Raw genomic sequence first — 22,878 nt, 5'->3', positions numbered from 1 at the left:
AAACAAATAAATAAAGGTATTGTATCCATCTACAACTAAAAAAAATTTAAAAAACAAAAAAGACAGGGGATATAACTCAGTGATAGAGCACCCTGGAGTTCCATCCCAGTACCACGAAAACAAAAAAGATTTATATCACATTCAAATGATCTAGAAGAATATTGGCATTAAATTTCTAAATGGTGACATTGGAAAATTGAAAACAGAATGTACCATCCATGATGCCATCATGATATTCACCCTCAAGTTCTGTAATGGTCAAGTTCAAGAGGGCTGGGGATATAGCTCAGTTGGCAGAGTGCTTGTTCACATGCACAAGGCCCTGGCTTCAATCTCTAGCACCACATGCACACATACAAAATTGGCAAATCTTACTGTATGTTAATTGTACATCAATAAAATTGACACAAAAATTGTTGTAAATGAATATACATTTAAGAAAAAAGATCAGTCATATATGAGCTTCTAGTGATTTTTTTTTTTTTTTTAATTCTACACATACAGAGACACAGAATTTACCTATAATCCTTTGTCAGGGCAGATGTGATCTGTTAAAGACAGAATAATCCACAAAAAGCAAACCATGAAGTATGAAAAACAAATTAGCAGGTTAGCCAACACAGAAGGGAGATGACAAAACTCCCAGGAAGGAACTTTGAAGCAAGTCCAAAGAGCAAACAGCCAACATTGGATGTAATGGATGAAAGGTGCTGCTGGCAAGAGTGTGGAGCTCAAAGAATCTTTTGGAAGAGTGTGGAGCTGAGAGAATCTAATGGGTTTAATACTGCTCAGGGATGTTACTCAAACACATCAGAGTGTATGCTGCGACCACAGCACTTATTATATTATCTTATTTATTATATACAGACAGCTGGTATCTGTGCAATTGCACATCAACCCTGAGCACCAGGAAAAGCGTATTGAGGCAATGTAAAGAGGGAGAATGGAACAACTGAGCACCAACAAAGGGGGGCATAATCATCAACTCAGAGGCAAAAACAAAAGTTACATAAGAAAGGAAATAATAATAATGGAGCCTTACTTAGCCCACAGTGAATAGCATTTGCATTAATAAGAATAATGAGAATACAGACTAAGGATTTAACAAATGTGATTTTGTTATATTGGGAGGATGAAGGAAGGAGAAAGGGAAGTGGAAAAGAACTAATCCTCATCTATCATAATGGGAAAACAAAGGGTTTGAAATGGCCAGAATGAAAGAAAGAAGGGAACTAAGAACTTGTTGCTGTTCATTTGTAATAAAACTTAACATTATTTGACCTTTCAAACTAAGTATGTATATTTATTTACATCCAAATGAAGATGCTTTCTGAATTTTTCATATTTAAAAGCATGATTTAACATGCTTCTATGGAGAAAAACTGAAAAATTTCAACCTGAAAATTTGTTTAGAAAACAGACATTTTCAGATATCATTTTGGTAAAGATAGAAGCGAATCCCATTTTTCCTACCAACTGTAACATGTAAGTTGAGTCTATAATCTGCTGTTCTGTGAGTCACCTTTGTACACACTGAGAACATTTTGTGAGATACTTATTTTATTTTGATTTACATTTACTGCTACTGAACCCTCTAAGTGGGGAATTAGCAACCTCTATTGTATTATTTCATTCTTATTTCGCCCTCATTTGTTTTTGTGGATTGTTGTTTTTTAAATATTTTTAGTTGTAGTTGGACACAATACCTTTGTTTTATTTATTTATTTTTATGTGGTGCTGAGGATCAAACCCAGTGCCTCACACATGCTAGGCCAGTACTCCACCACTGAGCCACAACCTCAGCCCATTCTCATTTGTTTTTTGTTTTGGTTTGGTTTGGGGTTTTTATTATTATTATTATTTCATATTTTTTAGATATTGATAGACCTTTATTTTATTCATTTATTTATATGAATTTATTTACATGCAGTGCTGAGAATCAAACCCAGTATCTCACACATGCTAGGCAAACATTCTACCACTGAGCCATAACCCCAGCCCCTCATTTGTTTTTATTTCATACTTTGCCTCCATAAATATTTAGCTTTCTACTTATCATTTATTTAATATCTGTTTACTTAATACCTACACCTACCACAAGCTAAATGCCAAGGATGTAGCAGTGAATAAGATAGATTTAGTCCTTTCCCTCACAATTTACTATCTACCTGTAGCTAATGTCTGTATTCACTAACTGAAAATTTTACTCCATCTTTGGTTGCTAAGAGCCCCCTTACCCCTACCCTCCATTATTAAACAGTATCTCACAGAAAGACTTTTCTGCAAAAATACTATGAAAGTAATCCTGTATCTATTTTCTCAAGCTTTGTTTCTTCATCATTGATTTTATTTATATATTTAACACCTTAAAGTCACCTCTCCACCCCCAAAGCCAGAAAGCAGAGAGCATGAAAATCACCCAAGTTACTACTGCAAAACAAATAGAAACACATATCCCATAACTGAAATTTATTTTGACATTGTCCCCACTTGTTCATGATGTCCTGATTCTTTTCTCAACAAGATCCCTGTCGGGGTGGGAGGAGTGGGTAACCTTCACCATTCCCATGATGAATATTAGAGACTCCAAGAATATTAGAGACTCCAACCTGGAGTCATTAAGAAAGTCATTAAGATGGGCTAGGTGGTTCATACCTGAATCCCAGCCACTAAGGAGGCTGAGGCAGGAGGATCACGAGTTTCAGGAAAAATGGACAACTTAGTAAGATCCTACCTCAAAATAAAAGTAAAAAAGGATTGGGGATATAACTTGGTGGTAGAGCTTCCCTTGGTTCAATGTTTTTTATTTTAAGACAAAGTCTCACTAAATTGCCCAGACTAGCCTTGCGGTCCTCCTGCCTCACACTCCTGAATTACTGGGTTTATAGGCATGCACTACCACACCTGGGTACTATGCTTATTTTAAAGTAGCCAAATTAGTTTCATCTCTGGAGCTGTCATAAAAAAGTATTGTCATAGAAGAATCACTGAACTAGATACTTCGTACTCACAAGTAAATTGAAACTGAAATTAATCGGTCAATTTTATGGAGAAACTACAAGAAAGTCTACAATAATGACTTGAGAATTATTTTAAAATTTTACAATATAAGTTTTTAAAAAATACCTTTCAGGGGACTGGGGTTCTGGCTCAGTGGTAGAGTACTTGCCTGGCATGTGTGAGGCACTGGGTTCAATTCTCAGCACTACATATAAATAAATGAATAAAATAAAGGTCCATCAACAACTGAAAAATACATAGATTAAAAAAAAATACCTTTCAGGGGTGGAGGTTGTGACTCAATGGTAGAGTGCTTGCCTGGCATGTGTGAGGCACTGCATTTGATTCTCCGCACCACATGAAAAAACAAAGTAAAGATGGGCTGGGGCTCAGTGGTAGAGTGCTCACCTAGCATGCATGAGGCACTGGGTTCGATCCTCAGCACCACATAAAAAAATAAAATAAAGGTATTGAGTCCACCTACAAGTTAGAATACATATTTTAAAAATAAAATAAAAATAAAGGTATTATGTTCACGTACAACTAAAAAAAATACCTTTCAGGCTAAAGATTTTTAGACTCTTGATGTGACTTTTGAAGAACAGTAATACCCCTCACTACATTTTCCAGTTTGAACCACCTGAGCATGTTAAATATGAAAATATGAACCTAATCAGAACATTTATTACACCATAAAGCAATTTTCTGAAAATGTTACTCAGTTCTATGACCTCATTACCAGGCATCTGTTTGCAAGGTTAGCGTACAAGTTTATTTTGGCTGAGCAAAGCATAAATATATGAAGGACCTTTCAAGGATTTTGCTGAGAATGTTCAACATTCAATAGCTTTTCACATGAGAAATGCAGGTGGCTTTTGTACAGATGAGCAACATTACTGACAGATGAAGGACAGATGAAGAAAAGTACTCTTGGTTATATTAACTATCTCTGGATTTCCTCTGACAGCCTCTTGGTGAATTCTTTAGTGGGCATAAAAAGTCAATTATCATAGAAATTAAAGCTTTATTGGTAAAATTGCTGAAATCTAATTGACTTAAATATTCATGATTAGGTCAGAAATTCTGACATGTTGCTCTCTGTTTCAATGGCTGTTTGTGAAAGGATTTGAGAATATTCAGCTACTTAGGATCATCCCCTTAAAAAGAGAATATTTGTCCAGACAATGGAAAAGAAAGGTCATACCATTTTCCCTACTTTCTAGGGAATCAGGTTGGTATAATGAACACTGAATTCTAGAGCAGTCAAGTTAATCTGTATTTTTTGTTGTTCTGATTTTGCCACCAAGTAACCTTAAGATTTTGAGCAAATCATTCACATTAATTTCCCTAAGTATTAATTTTCTCACCTATAAAATAAACCCAACAACTGAAGCCCCTTACATCTCTAAAACACTTGTTTGCAGCTGGAGGCCATTTGTGCCCCACTACCACCAAGGGACACTTTAGGTTATGACACCTGAGAAGGGGCTGGGGCTGTTCCTTGTGTCTAGTGAGTAGATGTGAGGGATGCTAAGTACTGTCCTGCAGTCCTCCCCAGACCAAAATAGCAGTAGTGTGAAAGTTAAGAGACCCTGTGCTAAAAGTGTGATGAGTGAAAAAAAAAAATTTTTTTAAAGGACATTTAAATATATATAGGTACTTTTGGAGGTAGTTACAGATAACTTTTAATTCCATTTCAAAATTTGTCTCTGTTACAAACATGGTTCAATAAATACATGGCTTTAATCTTAAAAATGCTAAAATAAATTTTTACCTAATGCAGATGCAGTCAGTTCATCCTCATCAGATTAGTTGTTGAATATCCATGGGGGAAAAGATTTTTCCTAAAAATTGGGAATTAACCTTATTTGCAAGTATAATGTAAGAATGTCAAGAATCAACAAGAAATAGAGCTGAATAGCTATACATTATCAAATGGGATAATAAGAATTATTCTGTAAAATAATGTTTTATGCTTGTGCAAAAGCATTACAGATTATATATTTTTAAGTTCTTAATAAAAAAAATGTGAAGAGAATAAGGTAAAGGTTTTATACAATGGTGCTGATAAACACAATAAATTCTCCTTGCTTAACACAAAAAAATAGTGATTTTAACGTGATTTTTAACCAGCAAAAGAAGTAGTTAGACAAAGGCAAAATTAATTTGAGTATAAAGAAATTAGAAGTAGCAGAGTAGGGTGGCACACAACTGTAATCGCAATGACTCCTGAGTTCAATCCCCAGTACCAAAAAAGAAAAAGTTAAAATTGGTCATATACCCAGGGACCTTTTTGTAGATACAAAACAGGTATTTAAATACTTGAGTAGATATGTTCAGATTATGTATTATATTCAGATATTCACATTTATGTCCTAGTGCCCTTGAACATAAATGACCTTTGTGTGGTGCCAGGTCAGGGAGCTGCCTCTCAGCTAAAGAATCCTTTCTAGAGCCTGAGTGTGTTAGATCTGGATCCAGCCTCTATCATGTTCTCATTTTCTTGTTTTTTAGGTTCTGGGCATTGAAACCAGGGCCTCATGCATGCTTGGCAAGCTCTCTACCACTGAGCTACATCCCCAGTCCTTTTTATTTTGAGATAGGGACTTGCTAAATTTAAATTGCCCAGGTTAGCCTCAAATTTGTGATCCTCCTGCCTCACCCTCCTTAGTAGCTGAAGTTATAGGCATGCACCATCACTCATTTTCTTAAATGTATGTGTGAACCTTTCTAATTCCAGACCCTAAAAATTGAGACATCTGAAGTTCAGAAGTTTTAGAAAAACTTCTCTTGATGATGATGAGTCTCAGTGTAAATTAGTCTATTGCTTTGACTTTTACATTCTTATTATAATCTGTTATTTTCTCTGATTTTTTAGGATCACTTTTAACAAAGAATGTACATACAATTCAGCAGAGAATATGATCTAAAGTGTAATTATATAGAACTTCCTTCTTCCTCATTGACTCAGATTGCTCTTTCCATACATACTTCCCTACCCTGTGAGACTAGAATCATCCTTTTCTCTCAACACCCACCCAACTCCCCCTGCTTTTTTTTTTTTTTGTGTGTGTGTGTGTGTGTGTGTGCTGGGGATCAAATCCGGGGCCTTATGCATGCTAAGTAAGAGCTCTACAGCTGAGCCACATCCCAGGATAAGCCGTCCTTATCTTTTTTATTCTTTTACAGGCTTAATATATATATAAACCAAAAAGAATAAAATAAACAAAACACTACTAATTTAAATGAAACTGCAGTACTTTTTAAAGTTATTACTGACCGTGAATATAATGGTTTATTTGTACCCTCAAAATCTACTGTTGTTTTGTTGTTGTTGTTTTGCTTTGTTTTATTTTGTTTTTTAATGAAAGGAATAAAGAATTAGATACAGAAAATATGAGTGAAACAGATCAGAAAGAATTGTTAGCCAGGCACAGTGGCACATGCCTATAATCCCAGCTACTTGGAAGCCTGAGGTAGAAGGGTTGCAAGTTCAAGGCCAGCGTGGACAACTCAGCAAGACTCTGTTTCAAAATGAAATAAAAAGAGCTGGGGATATAGCTCAGAGGTAGGACTCTCCTACCATGCACGAGGCCCTGGGTTTAATCCCAGTACCACAAGGAAAAAAAAAAAAAAGTTAAAAACAATAAAAGCACTCATCCTATATGCCTAAACAGGATATTGTTTTCATTTTTGTATATATTTCCCCTGTCTACTCATAACTATAATCATACTTGCAACCTTTGCCCACATGATTTAGAATTATGGGATAGAAGAAAGGTATCTCCACTTAATATCATATAGCAAAAGTAATTTCTTCATTAGTGGACTTTTTATGATAAAGGTATAAAAATTGAAGATTGGAATTTAGATGAAATTATTTTGTGATTACACCAATCTTTTAAATTGGTCATTGGATGTTTATAATGTTTATAATGTTTTTGTTGTTGTTATTGTTTTGGGGTTTTTTTGTTTGTTTGTTTTTCCTATAAGGAATTGCACCAGGGGCATTTAACCACTGAGCCACATAACCAGCCCTTTTTAAAATAAATATATATATATGGTGTAGATGGACACAACCCAGTGCCTTTTATTTTTATGTGGTGCTGAGGATTGAACCCGGGTCCCGCCCGTGCTAGGCAAACGCTCTACCGCTGAGCCACAATCCCAGCCCCATAACCAGCCCTTTTTTGTTTGTTTGTTTTGTTATTTATTTTGAGACAGGGTTTCTCTAAGTTGCTTAAGGCCTCACTAAGTTGAAACTTGTGATCCTCTGGATTACAGGCATGTGCCACCATGCCTAGCTGTGTTTTTGGAGATCATAAAACTATACTGTTTCTCTGTTTTCATATTAGTTCTATTCTGGGAACATAAAAAAAAATGTGTGTGTGTGTGTGTAGTGTCAAATCCAGTTTTAAAAAGTGATAATAGCTGTTGAAGTATTGGGGTTTCTCAAAGAAGAGTTACATCCCCTTTTTGCTTTTTCCTAGGACCTGGCATTCCTTGAAGAGCATTGATAACAATAGGGTTAGTTACTCAAGAACTAAAATAGAATCCAGGCAATAAATAGACAACACACACACACACACACACACACACACACACCACACCAGATGCCTCAGGCCATTTTACTCTAATTTAAACCTTAAGCAAAGCCCCTGTGGGTTGTGTCATCAATCCATGGAGATGCCCATGACCTTACCTGTAGTTTGCTGCTGAACTTCTGCTTATAAGTTTCAGTGTTCACATTAAAATATGCTGCTGTCTAGGGACTGGGATTGTGGCTCAGTGGTAAAGCGCATGCCTAGCATGCATGAGGCACTGAGTTCAATCCCCGACACCACATAAAAATAAACAATTAAAATAAAGGTATTGTGACCATTTACAACTAAAAAAAGTTTTTAAAAAATGCTGCTCTCTAGGGAAAACTGTTTAACAGTCAAGAGTAATGAAAAAAAGAGGGGGAGGCATAAAAAGAATGTTTAGTTCTCTTACTATTTGCTCAATATCAGAACCATATCAGATGCACTAGAAGAAGAAAAGCACCTTAAATTTGTCCTTCTCTATTTTCCTAAAATTTTGTTCTGGAGGCAACTATTCATACTGCATAGAAATAACAATAGTGTATGAGTTTATCATTTGTGATCTAGGTTCTAAGATATTTGTTGATTATACTTACAGGTACCAAAGTTTTTGGATGATATAATTATTAAGCTGACTGACTCAATGACGCTTTCACTCGTTTGTATTCCAAAATGTACTTTCTTGAGTGGGAGGGTTTAGTATGTATAGCCAGCCTTGGAAATTGCACCTCAGTCAGGTAGAAGATATTTAGTCAGCTTTCTGTTACTGTAACAAAATATCTGAGATAATGAACTTAAAAATAAGGAGAAGTTTTGTTTTAGCTCAGAGCTTAAGAGGCTTTAGTCTACCATTGATTGACCCTGTTGCTTGGGCCTATGGCAGAGCAGCATATCATGGAAGAGCAAAGTGCTTACCTCATGATGCTGGAAAGCAAAAACTGTAAACAAAAGGGACATGGATCTCCATATCCCCCTTCAAGGGCACACCTCTCATGAACTATCCTTTTTCCCACCAAGCCCATCTCTTAAAGACTCAGCCACCTCCTAACAGTACCATGACTAAGGACCAAGTGAATAACACATGGGCCTTTAAGATCTACACTATAACACAAGGACACGTATACCATTTGTCATGTATGTGTGGCAGCAGGTAAAAAATCAATAATTACTGAGAAAAGGCACACAAATACAAAGGTAGGATAAAGAAGATGACAGTTCTAAAAAAACAAGGTATCTATTTCAGATAAACACTGGTCACGGACTTCCTTGCAGTGTGTCTCAGAAGTATGCTGTTGACCATCTGTTTAATAATTATGATATCTGACAAAGAGGAAGCAAGTATAGTGAATTAAACCATGTCAAGAATATTTTTAAATGTATAAAATCCAATTGTTTTGTGGAGAAATAAACCCTTTGGTAATTATTTATCATGATTTTTAAAATATGGTAGAAAGTGCCTAGGGTTGTAGCTCAGTGGTAGAGCAGCTTGCCTAGCACGTGTGAGGCAATGGGTTTAATCCTCAGCAAGCACCATATAAAAATAAATAAATAAATAAATAAATAAATAAATAAATAAATAAAAAGGTATTGTGTCCATCTATAACTTTTTTTTTAAAGGGTAGAAATACAAAGCTCAAGTGGGGTATGTAAATGGGATTTCATTTTGACATAATATGGTATCAATAACCCAAAGTTATGAATCAAGACCTTTTCTTCAGGGTAAAATACAAGTTAGCAGTGACACCCAAATGTATGTACTACCTTTGACTTTGAAATTTAGAGCTTAACCATGAGTTTCTATGGTAACTTTCTAACTAGAGGCAATCATAGATTCTCATGTGTGAAAAGAAGAAATAATAAGTGTAAAAAGCCTTCAGAAGAATATTTTAATCTAACTATAAATAAGAAATGAGTCATCTGTATGCTATACAAATTTAAAGTAGGTAAATTTAGAAATTATTTTCTCTTTTCACAAAGCTTTATAATTGGGGAGTATACTTATATATGAAAAGTTCAGAAAATGTAACTTTCAAACTGTACAATGAGGAAAATCATTGAATTTTCTGCAGTGATGGAAACACTCTAGAGAACATCTCTGGAAAACATCTCTATCTGCACAGCCCAATACTGTAACTACTAGCCACATGTACCTATAGCATTTGGAATGTGACTAATGCAGTTAAGGAATAATTTTTATTTTATTTCATTTTTATTCATTTATGTTTAAATATTCCCACCTGTGTGTAGTGTCTTTCATATTATTAAGCAAAATAACTTAAAGTCAGATCATATAGTAATCACTATACAGTATTCACCAAATAGTGTATTCATTAACTGAATTTCATTATATATCCAAATTTCTTTGGCTCTTAAATTTTCCTGCCTTGTTCTAGGTAGAGCTAGTACCACTCTTGGCTTAGCTTTAAACCAATGTCTTTACTTTGAAAAGATCTCCTATAAATCATAAACTTTGCCCCAAAATGGTAATTTTGGTATCACTAATCCAAAATACTGAATCAAGACTCAAAATTATGGATGCTTTTTCTCTGAGGATGATCTCATCACACATTTTTTTGTACTATAAAATTAAATATAATCCTGAAATGTTTGGGGTGACATATATTAATGCTGTAGCTTGCTTTGAAAGGCATAAAAATGAAAGGGATTGATAGATAGTTGATATGTAATACAGCAAACAGCAAAATATAAAGAATATGTGGTGGTCATTATACAAATCTTTCAACTTTCATTCTTAAAGTTTGATAATAAAATGGTTGAGGATGTTATTAATATAGCAAAATGTTTCATAATAAAATGTCTTAATATTTAAATTGTTAAATGCAAGCATACTAGATAGTTTATAAAGTATTTTTTTCTGGATCTATCACTTCTCTATTAATAGAGCCAAGGAGCCATAACTGAACGTTTAAGAAGTTTCAGTATGCATGATTTAACAGCTATACAAGGTGATGAGCCTGTGGGACAAAGACCATATCAGCCTTTACCAGAAGCAAAAAAGAAAAGCAAACCAACCCCCAGTGAATCAGCAGGTGTGTTATTTGTTTTACTATATGGTCCTTTCATAATTGGACTTGTGGGTCAAGTTGGGTACTATAGTAGTATAGTGACTGTCAGAAATTGGGTAAATAAAATTTGCTTTTAAGCTTATATTTTTTAGTTTTATGTTTAACTTAGCTCTTTTTCTCCAAACTTCTCTAAATAATGTTATCCTTTGCCTTTCGTTGACTGTGGAAATCATGCAGCTAAGAAAATAGCAGTAGTGGGGCTGGGGTTGTAGCTCAGCAGTAAAGCACTCATGCAAGGCCCTGGGTTCGATCCTCAGCATCACATATAAATAAATAAAATAAAGGTGTTATATCTAACTACAACTAAAATATAAAAAAAAAATATTTTAAAAAGAAAATAGCAGTAGTCTCTTCTGTTGCCATGAATTTTTAGAAGCCATGGGTGTGGTTGCCTCCTCACCAGCCAGCACTCATTCTGACCTGTGATCAATACTCCAACTATGTACTGACATCTAAGGAGTTTTAGAGTTAAGCACACTTTCCTATAAGTGCTGTGGACAAGCAAGGATGTTGACTCACAAGATAAAAAGTTTAAGCTGATGAAAAGATGATTCAATTTGAAAATAGGATTACTCCAGTGGAAAATGTATTGAGATTCCATCTTTTAGTTCAGGAGCTAACTTGTTTGCATATTCTCTATGAATTATGAGCATTGTTACAGTTGCTGTGTCCTGTAGCTATAAAAAACTATTGTGCTTTTAGAAGCATGTACATAAATAAAAAAGTTCCTTCAACATTTTGTCATTCGTAAGAAAAGTTTGAGGGGCTGAGGGCTCAGTTGGTAGAGTGCTTGTCTCAAAAGCACAAGGCCATGGGTTCAATCCCCAGCACCAAAAAAAAAAAAAAAAGAAGAAAGAAAATTTTGATTCAAGGTAAGCCTGAGAACTGAGGTCTTCTACACTTTCCTATTAAAGTGTTAAGTCCATGAGATACAAGATTATTTAAGTTTTCTTTTAAAAAGTAAAAGTTTTTTTTGAAGGACATTAAAAGTTATTCTTCATAATTAATCTTTGAAAAAATAAAACAATAGTCTCTCCTTACAAAGGAAAAATAATGAAATTTCTTCCAAGTTCTCACAAGAATGAATAACTTTACAAAGTTGGTGGCTATTATCTAAAAGCTAGTAATCAAGCATTAGCCATTGATTAAGATAGTGATACCTTTTAGCAAGAGAAACCATTGAACTTTGAGCCATCAACCTAAGTATTAATACTGAAAACATAGCTCTGAACAGGCTTATGCATTTTAAATTAGTTATAATGATTTTGATTATGGGTTCTGCTTTGTCTTTAGACTATATATTTGAGTCCTTTTTCAGCAATTTTTTCATATTTTAGAATGAGTTAAGAATTGTACACCAATTATCTAAATTAAAATGGGATTATAAATATGAAAATGCTAACATTTATGTGATATTCATTTATTAAATTTAAATTGGTGTGACTAAATTTTTTTTCTTTGCAGTACTAGGGCACTCTACCACTGAGCTACATCTCTAGCCATTTTTGTTTTTTATTTTGAAACAGGATCTCATTAAGTTGCCCAGGCTGGCCTCAAACTTGCATTATCCTCCTGCCTCAGCCTTCTGAGTTACTAGGATTACAGGAGTGCACTACCATGCACACCCTGTGTGACTAAAATATTTTAAGATACACAGGTGTTATTTAGTTCTTTTTGTTACATTTCAAACCATGAACTTAAAATAACATAAGATATATGAAAATAACTGATGATGTTAAGATAATTGCTAGACTTAGAAACTGAGGTATAAATTGAAGTTATACCTCTGCCTCAAACCTAAGATTAAGATTTGAATATAAGAAACCATGTAGTAGGAAATTCCTGTGTATAATTTTGTTCTCTTAGATGGGTAAACTTTCTTAAGCCTGACATCAAAATCAGAAAACACAACAGAAAAGTTTGAGGGACTTTTCTACCTTAAAAAAAAAAAACAGTCTCACTAAGTTGCTTAGGGCTTCACTAAACTGCTGAGGCTGGTCTCAACTCGGGATCTTCCCACCTCCGTCTCCTGAGTCATTGGGATTACAGGTGTGTACCACCGTATCCAGAGGCTTCAGATTTATGACAACATATAGAGGAGAAATACACCAAAAAAGAAAAAGATAAATCACAAACTATCAGAAATATTTTCATTGTATTTTACAGGCAAAGTATATATACCTATATGAGAGAGAGAGAGAGAGTGAGTGTGTGTGTGTGTGTGCGTGTGTGTTGTGGGGGCACTGAGTAATCTCCAGGGGTGTATTACCACTGAGCTAGAACCCCAGTTTTGGCGGGGGGAGTTGAGGGTTTTTGTTTGTTTGTTTTTTGAGACAGTGTCACTAAGTTGCTTAGGGCCTCACTAAATTGCTGAGGCTGGTCTCAACTTGGGATCTTCCTGCCTCAGTCTCCTGAATCATTGGGATTACAGGTGTGCACCACCGTACTCAGGGGCTTCAGATTTTTGACAATCCAGGAACCCTTACAAACCAGTTATTAGTTCTACAAAGAGTACAACTGACCAACAAATACATGAAAAATATTTTCAATTTCAGATAGTCAATATTACTTATTTTAATCACAGCTGTTTGATTTAAATATCGCTTTTAATTTCAATTAAAATAGCAACAATAGTAATTTTTGCTCATTGGATTTGGGGGGAATGCTTTTAATTAACATTGCTTCATGTTGGTAACTGTTCCAGTTATCTGTTGCTGCATAACAGACCACCCCAAAACAGTGGCCCAGACAATCACAGTCACTTATTTTGCTCATGCATGTGGGGGATGAATGGACTCGGCAAAGCAGTTTTTGTTCAGGGTCTCATGCAGCTGTGATCAGAGAGCAGCTGAGGCTGGAGTCATCATCTCACACATGTCTAAGCCAGGAAGAGGCAAACAGCTGTCTCTATGTTCTCTCTTGTGATCTCTGAGCTTAGTTTAACTCACCTGACAATGGAAGTTTCCAGAGTCAGAGTCCCAAGAGAAAGTGGCAGAGGTCCTTCAGTGTGACTTCCACCACATTTTTGGAAGCCATTTGTCAAAGTAGGTACAAAGGCCTGTGGGATTTAAGAGAAGGGAAAAAGAGTGTCAGGGAATTCATGGGTATTTTTAAAACCACCACAGAAAATGTGTTGAGATGCAAACACTCTTGTGCATGTTGTATGAATTTAAAATGGAATAATCCTTTTGGATGACAATCTGGCAGTAATCATCAAAATACATTCCGTTTAACTCAGCAAGAAACTTCGAGGAATACGTCATAAGGAAATAATCAGACAAATGTTCAAAGATATATATGTGAGAATGTTCATCTCGGACTGGGGATGTGGCCCACTGGTAGAGAGCTTGCCTCCCATACCTGGCCCTAGCCAGTACTGACAAAATAAAAAAATAAAGTTCATCTCATTTAAAATAACAAATATTAGAGGACTGTGAATATAGCTTAGTGGTAGAGTTGCTTGCCTAAGCGTGTGTAGGACCCTGGGTTCAATCCTCAGTACTGCCAAAAATAAATTAAATAACAAGTATTAGAACAAATCAAATTTTTGACAAATACCTTAGAAAAATTATTAAACAAAAAGGTAATTTATTAGCCATGAAGAATAATAATGTCAATATATACTTACTGATATGAAAATATATTCAGATTGTAAGGAAAATATTAATAATAAAACAGTATTGTGTTTTGATCCTATACTATAGAGACAGTTAGATATTGAAATGGACTAATATGTATAAAGTTATTTTGAATTGTATATTTGTTTTTTGGGGTTTTTTTTTATATTTTTTTAATTGTCAATGGACTTTATTTATTTATATGTGATGCTGAGAATCGAACCCAGTGCCTCACACATGCTAGACAAGTGCTCTACACTGAGCCACAACCCCAGCCCTATATATATGTTTTAATGAAGTATTTGGCTTGACTCAGTATCTTCCTTCTCTTCATTTGGGATTTTTATTAGGTTACTAAATTAAACTTGTCAATTTCACCTCCTAATAGACCCCGAATTACACTACTTTTTGTATCCTCACTCTTGGGACTATGTCAATTCAGACCTGCCTGCTTAGGCTCCCTGTTTTCAGTCTTATCCATTTTAGGGGTGGTGGGAGTAATCGGGAATTGAATTCAGGGGCACTCAACCACTGAGCCATATCCCCAGCCCTATTTTGTATTTTATTAGAGACAGGGTCTCATAGAGTTGATCAGCGCCTCGCTAAATTGCTGAGGCTGGCTTTGAACTTGAGCTCTTCCTGCCTCTAACTCTCCAGCCACTGGGATTACAGGCATGAGCCACCATGCCCAGCCTATCCATTTTGATTCATTCTCCAAAGTGCAGTTTTTTACACAACCCAGATATCATGCTAGTCTTATGCATAAAATACTTCCAAGCCCCCCCCCCNNCCAAGCCCCCCCCCCCGCCCCATTTCTTTTTGGTGAAGTGCAAATTTGATAGCATGGTATATTAGCTCCCAATCTTATTCTCCCACTCCATCATGCCCTAACTGTGTGGAATCATGAGCTCTTCAGGATTTAGCTTAGCCACTGTCTCCTAAAGGTCTTCTCTTGAACCTGAGTGAACCCAGGCTGAGTGAATTCTCCTTACTATATGCTCCCCTGGCACCTTGTCCTTATTTTCTATTTATAGCAATTATTACAGTATCGTAATGCCCATTTGACCCTGTTTCCCCTGTTGGACTATAAGTTTCTTGAGGGGAGAAAAAGGCAGCTGTGTCTTTTCATCATTGTATCCCCATACTTTAGTACATGACTCATACATAATAGAATTTAAACAATATTGTGGAATAACAAGTCAAACCATCTCTTTTCCTGAGACTATAATTAGAAAGTCAGTAAGATTTTTTTAGCTGAAATTAGAAAAGAAGGAAAGAATATGTTGTATAATCACCTTTTGAATGACATTCCAAATATTAATCATATAAGATAAGAGGCAACTAAAATGGCAAGAACTGTTTATTGAACTGTAGTTATATGCCACATCCGTGACCTTAGAGAACTTTCTGACTCTCCTTGACTCCTTATTGTGTTTTACCGTACTGGAATTGGGAATATTATGTAAGCACAGCAGTAGAAGAATAATCCAGATTGGGAATATAGCTCAGTGACCAAAGTATTTGTCTAGCCTGTGGGAGGCTCAGGGTTCTATCCTCAGCCCCTTAGTAATAAATAATCTAGAGATAACAGCCTAAAAACAATTTTTTCGGGTTTGTTTTCCTCAGTTACAGAAGTATAATTTTAAAATAAATACTTCGCAAATTAAAGGAAAAATGAAGTTTAGAATTATCTACAAGTCAACTTCCATGAGATATGATGATATTATTTTTATTTTTTTCCTTTGTTTATATGTGTGCAATTTTTCCCACTTACTACTGCATCAGGAACATTCTCACAGGCCTGTGACCCCAGGCGCTGACCTGGGCACACTGGCTTCCTCCTTCCAAGCAGTTTTACTCCTCTGCTGCCCTAGCCCTGGGCTTATATAGTCTCTTCTTCCCAGAACACACTTCTTTTGAACACTGCAGGAAAAGAAAGATCTTGGCCTAAATGACAACCAATTCTGCTTTCAACTCCTCCTTAATTTTTAGCCTAGACATCTAACAGCATAAAATCAGACTTGTCTAACATACAGTTAAAGTAGTTTACGTATCAGAGTAAGAAGCATATTAGCAACTCTTTGTGGTTTTCTTAGTGAGTTCACATTATTTTTTCAGTATATATTTTTTCACATGCAAGGAGTCTATCTCTTGCCTCCTCCTAAGCCCGGAAACCTTTCTACTTTTTCCTCACCTGATGATTTAAGTATGTATGCTTCTTATCTTTATTAAAGAAGAATTTGAAACTTCATGGGGCCTTTTAATGCCAGCTCTATCTATATAACCTACCCACCCAGTGGTCTGACTGCCTTAGATTGGCCCTTGCCTGGTTCTCTGTCCAGGACCCTCAGAAAACAGGGTCATTAGCATAAACATCACCGGGATACTTGTTAGAGCCAAAGATCTAAGCGCCATCCCAGGCCTGTTGAATTTCAAGCAGTCTGTATTGATAAGTTTTCCTGGTATCTCTTAATGTGAACTTGTGCTTCAGGGGTGATAAAGTTCTTGCTCCTCAGGATATTCTCAGACTTCCTCACAATACTGACCTAATTATCTGGATGTTTGCATGTGGCTAATAGTTAAGTCTTTATAGTTACACATAACAGCCTATTAGCACACCCACCATGTGCTCTCTCACTGACCTTCCTGATACTGGTTGTTTTCTCTTGACTAACATCTGTCATCTTAGCCTGTGGTGTTTCTAATTACTGTTGCCTGTCTGGCTGGGTTTTATCTCAGTGCAACAGGGTTGGTCTAACCTCCCCATCACCTGTCCCCATTGAACTTACCTTGCCAAAATTTGTAGCCCCTTTGGGTCTTCTTGGTTCACCTTACCATTCCCAGTCTTCACAAAAGAGATTATGTGGGGTGAGGGAATCTTAATTGTTAAAAGTCAAGGCACACATGACAAACTGAAACACACCAATGCTTGGGGTTTTCTTGAATTTATGAAAAAGAGAAAAGGTGAGAAGATACTTCACAATATGTCTCATTATAGTCTCTGGTTGTTTAACAGGATGCACGTGTCACTGCTCAAAAATAATTTAAAAAATGTATATTAAAAATAAGAATGGTCAGGGAATCCTAGAGGAAATGAGTTATGATCTTCTAGAATAGTGCAGAAGGCAAAGATTAATGGCAAGGGGCAGGAACACATTCCAAATGAGAGAGAAAGGGAACTGAGCAAATGCAGAATATGCAGAGAACGTCCACAGGTGAGCCAGTGCTGACTGGTATCCTTTTACCAAAACATGCTGTTTTTGACAACTTGTTTAGCTTATGGAATTCCACTAAAAGATGGAGGTGAAAAAACAGATGAAGAAGCGGATGGGCCATATTCAGATGATGAGATGTTAACACACAAAGGGCTTCGGAGATCACAAAGCATGAAATCTGTGAAAACCATCAAAGGCCGCAAGGAGGTTAGTCAAGTGTAGAGTTGTTTTTCTAATGATTGGGGTTTGGGGGTTTCCCTGCTGCATTATCATTTAGGGTATTAATGATCCATAAATGAAGAGTTGGAATGATAGAGCAGCAGTTGTATATTAAATTCTCTGGAAATTTTTTTTCTGGGAATTTTAAAAGTGGTAAATTCCTAGTCTTCCAGTATAAGTAGAAAATGGTATTCCCACACAGCACGTCACATGGTTATCATGAATACCCAGTGCCAGCCTTGTGCTACTGAAAAAAATTAACTACATATTTTTGCTTTCAACCAACCCTACATGGTGAATAAATAGTAAAAGTTTATCCATAATGATGTTTTCTCTATGCCCGAAAGCAATGTCAGATCAATATTCATCAACATTATACAAAGCAAAACATAAATAATAACAGTGAATGTTTTATGAGTAAATAAGAAGTGCTGTTCTATACATGCTTACAAGATAATTTATTCTTTGTATCAGAAAGTTAAAAATTCCTATGATTGTGAACTGTTAAATCTTGTCTTATTTTTAAAAATAATCGGTCAAATTCTTAATAACACATTTCTCTCTTCAGGTGCGGTATGGTTCACTAAAATATAAAGTGAAGAAGAGACCACAGGTGTATTTTTAGTCATCTATACTTCAGATATCCTAAATAATGCTAATAGATCAACTTCATTTTCTAATATGATATATTCAGGATTTACATATTAAAATAGTTCTTGAAATTGTGGTAGTGATAGGAATTACTTTCATGAATTTACATAGCTTTATTTCTTTAACAATTACTTTCAAATATTGACTACAAAAGGTAGTTATGCAAGGCCTACTAATATATGTACATCAAAAGAAAAGCATGTTATCCATTTTCATATTCATCAACAACACTGAATGCCTGGGATATTAGATGAAACACAGACCCACACTATACTTGAAAAGATTCTTTATGGTTCAGGATACACTAACTTTTGTGGTGTTAAACATTGTGTTTACCTTTATCTATGTGATCTCTATCACATGAGGATAGTAAATAAATAGGCCTCTGATCAGGCAATGATATAACAAGGACATAATGTAAGATAATAAGGTATATTTTGTATATTCCTTTAATTTTTACTTTTATAATACTTTCTCGTTTTTCCACCATTAACTGAAATTTTTTGAAACAAATATTTGAAAACCAGGTATCCACGTAGCACTTTCCTGACTAGTTTTGCACACTTGAAAAATGTTTACTTATTTTACAACTGTACATTACTTTAAATTTTGTTGACACTGTATGCTTATTTGTCTTATTCTGACATGGCACATTTATACCTTGAAATACATCATCTCCTTTCTGTGAGTTTCATTTGTTAAATTCATTGGATTTATAATATAAAAATATAACTAATTGTTCAATTATTACTATTTTAATTATTTCCTTTACAAATGAAAAGTTATTTTAAATATTAACCAGTTTTCCATAATTAGCTGTACAGTGTAGTTGAACTTAGTATATTTTTGTCAACACCAATTACATTTTCAGCTTTTAAAAATGGTAGCTTTTGTGAAATAGAGTTGGAGATTAGTATAGTACTTAGATCTCTTCTGATTCATAAAATAATCCAACAGCCAATCCATTCACAAGCTTGGCATTAATATGTGCTGCTGGTTTATAAATCTGGCATTGACTCAAATCATTTGAATATTTTTCTGGCTGAGATAATTCCCTGAAGATGAGTGCCGATACAAATTCAGACACCATTAATCCTGTATATCAGAAGTTATTTTTAAAAATGTTTTAATCCAAAAGATTTTGGAGGCTTTTTTAGGTCGCATTGATAAGTATGTATTGTGATCTCTAAGTCAGTATATTTTTGGCGATGGTTTTAGTGATCAGTAATCCAATTGTACAAGCTAATTTACTTGACTGTTTTGCTTATTTGCCCAAGAGAACACAGAGGGAGAGATTTGTAAGATCATTGACCTTTCTACCTTTTAAGAAAGGAAGCCAGTTGGTGATATACATTCAGGATCTCCTCAGAGTATTAGCCAAGAATTCTATGTTTACTCAGGAGTACCTTGAGTAAGGTATATTTAAGTAATATTAAAGACTAATATGGGTGCAACTAATATGTTGCATCCATATTAGTATTTAATATTTTCTGGACTATCTCACATTCACACCAAATAAAACTTCAATTTTTTTTCCTCCCAAAATTTAACTTTGTGAACACCTCCATCTTTACCTTGAGTAATTTTTAGCCTCTTAGTTTCTGGAAGGACTCTTAATTCCTTTTCAAAATCCCTATGAATTCTAATTATACTGGACTTCTTAATATAAATGCTACACTGTGCTTGCTCTTCCTAGGCAGAGGCAATGTCATCTCAAATCGCCTGATAAGGTCATGTAAGTGACTTTGTATCAAGAACATTATCTATGGGGGCTGGTTGGTGCCATTTTACCTTTTTTAAATCTAATCTCAGTATTACACTTTTCCTGGTGGTAGAGCACATGCATAGCATGTACAAGGCTCTTGGGTTCAATCCCCAGCACCATAAAATAAAAATTAAAAAAGAATAAGTACTACCACAACAACAAAAAAGCACCATCCTTTAGTAAACTCATACTATTTTAAATTGAAAGAATTATTTATCTTGTAGGGTCAAAATGCTTCATCAAAGATACCTGTCTCACTAATGCAAAGTTCTTCTGTTTAATTACACTCCTTCATGTTCACAGTCCTTCCTCTGATATATTTCTACTGTTGTATCTTACACATAGTTGATACCTTTTTTATTTCCTATCATTTTCGTTTCATTTTACATTTCTTAGAGTTTCTGTCACCTTAATGTGTTTTAGCATTCCTTTTTTGATCTTTGTGAAATAAACTTACACATTTTTATTTCTTTTAAGGTAGAATAGGGCTCGCTCGCTCTCTCTCTCTCCTTTTAAGTTTACTAGGATTTTTTTTAAATGTAAATTTATCCTTAGACCACGGTGCCTTGCTTTTCTCCACTGCCCGTTGAGGCCTAGATATTAAGTGTTTTGGTAGCTGTTGGAATTTATTCAGAAATTATAGCCAGTATCTTATTTTACTATTTGTTCATTCAGTTTGCTCACTAGTACTTAACTGTTTCAAAAGTTTCTTTAGAAGTAAGAACTGATCTGTTCTTTAGGCTATTGTTTCTGGTGTTGCCTATCAGGCTAAGTAATAATATAAGCCCACCCAAGTCTGACATAAGATCCCCACCACACACCTCACTGTGTATGCATATTTGGCTAAAAAATAATACTGCCACCATTACTTATTATAAATACTTGACTACACTGTTTGATGGAACAAAATTATCAGTGTGTTTTCAGGGATCTTATTTCATATGTCACCACCAAAGATTTCTGCAGTATTATAAAGTATGTAAATATTCTAATTCCTATAAAATGATGGTTAGATAAATATGTTTTCATTCTTTCTTTTTTTGTAATAACACGGTTTGTATTTTTGGAAAATGCTTGAAATTTTATATTATTAAAATATATTATTCTAATATTAAATACAAGTAAATTTTACTTTTTAATTGGAATGGGCTAAATTTTCTTTAATATCACGAAAATTGGGGAGCTAATATATATATATTATATATATATATATATATATATATATTATATATTATATATAATGTATATATAATATATATATATATATTTAAAAGCAATTTCCTGTGTTTTCTCCTGTATAGATTGATTCATCTGTAAAGCAATTAGGTAAAATTTGAGAAGATCATTCATTGTTATTGTGGTATGCAGTATATAATATGTCTTAGTAAACATCATTTGCAATTAAAGCTTTCTGAAAGGAAGGCACAGCTTTTTTCCTTAAATATCTTTAAAATTTAATATTTTAGTAGTATTCTGAAGATTTAATGTGTATTAGTGCCTTTCAAGCATTGACCATGACTTAACATTTTCTCTTTTATAACACCTTCTACTCTGTGTACTTTAACAGCTAAAAGAGAATAATTTACAAAATTTTAATGTCTTTGTAAAGGTTATCTTTATCCAAGTATGTGGGTAAATTTACAAGTGTATTTTTGGAAAACTTTAAGATAAAATAAACTAATTTTATTAGTGGCAATTTGTGTTTTGTTTTTTATGTCAGAATGCTTATGTTGGATTCCATGAATTGGTATCATTTATTATTGAATATGTCTTGATAAAACAATGGGCATTATATACACACACAAAAGATTACAATCACAGCAAGTTATAAAAGTCATACCCATTCTGTAATGTTCATCCGTAGGACTACAAAAAATACACTGAATTGTTTAGTTTAAATTTTAGAAAGGGGAAAATTGGAAAAACAATGAGTACAGAAATCTTAACCATCAGTTGATTGGTTAGCTGCCTCAGACATAAAGCAGAAAACAAAATTCAGACTTATGTATCCTGAAAATATTCTGGGATTCCATCTGCTTGAAAGTCACACGTCTGTCTGCCTCACATTTCAGCTTTAGAGAGGAATCCTATGTTTAAAAAAGTTTCCTTGTGTTACTTCATTCTGATATGTAATATATGTTAAAGTGTTTCCAGATAGCATTTAAAATGGAGGTTTATTTCTATTTTTATTGATATATATTATATACATATGTATATATTTGGTGTGGTAATTCAAAGAGTTTAGAAAGTTAAGTGAAAATTCAAAAGAACACAATGAATAAATGAACTGCAGCATTTTTTTTATTTTTATGAATTTATTTATTTATTTTAGTGTTTTATTCTTCCCTGAAGAGGTTCATTGTTCTTAAAAAAGAGGTTTGTGAAACAAAAATCATGTCAGAGGCTGATTCATTGTTCCTTGGAATACATTCTGCCTTTTTACCTATCCATCAAGATTGTAGCCTTGAAACACTCTCCATAGGGTTTGGTGTTGGTTGTGTTTAAATTGTTTTTTTACAAGATAATTATTTTATTTGAAAAATTTTTTAAATATTTATTTTTTTTTAAGTTTTAGGTGAACACAATATCTTTATTTTATTTTTATATGGTGCTGAGAATCAAACCCAGTGCCTCATGCATGCTGGGCGAGCGCGCTACCACTTGAGCCACATCCCCAGCCCCTGATTTAAAATTTTAAAGCACAGGATTGATAATTGTCTATAAATGACCACGCTTAATAAA

At 34.5% G+C, this 22,878-nt stretch overlaps 1 protein-coding gene across 1 annotated transcript in view; it reads left to right on the top strand.

The window, feature by feature from the left end:
• Reep3 (receptor accessory protein 3) overlaps positions 1-21,023 on the top strand; it is a 48,360-nt gene extending 27,337 nt beyond the window's left edge. The window contains exons 5-7 of the mRNA XM_015500591.2: positions 10,486-10,633; positions 17,563-17,708; positions 18,289-21,023. Of these exons, the coding sequence (XP_015356077.1) occupies positions 10,486-10,633; positions 17,563-17,708; positions 18,289-18,345 (351 nt within the window). The 3' untranslated portion in view covers positions 18,346-21,023. The remainder of the gene's footprint in view (positions 1-10,485; positions 10,634-17,562; positions 17,709-18,288) is intronic.
• Positions 21,024-22,878: the final 1,855 nt, after the last annotated feature.

This window comes from Marmota marmota, unplaced genomic scaffold (genome assembly GCF_001458135.2).
Source record: "Marmota marmota marmota unplaced genomic scaffold, marMar, whole genome shotgun sequence".
In the NCBI taxonomy this organism is placed as follows: domain Eukaryota; kingdom Metazoa; phylum Chordata; class Mammalia; order Rodentia; family Sciuridae; genus Marmota; species Marmota marmota.
This window is presented reverse-complemented; position numbering and strand designations above follow the sequence as displayed.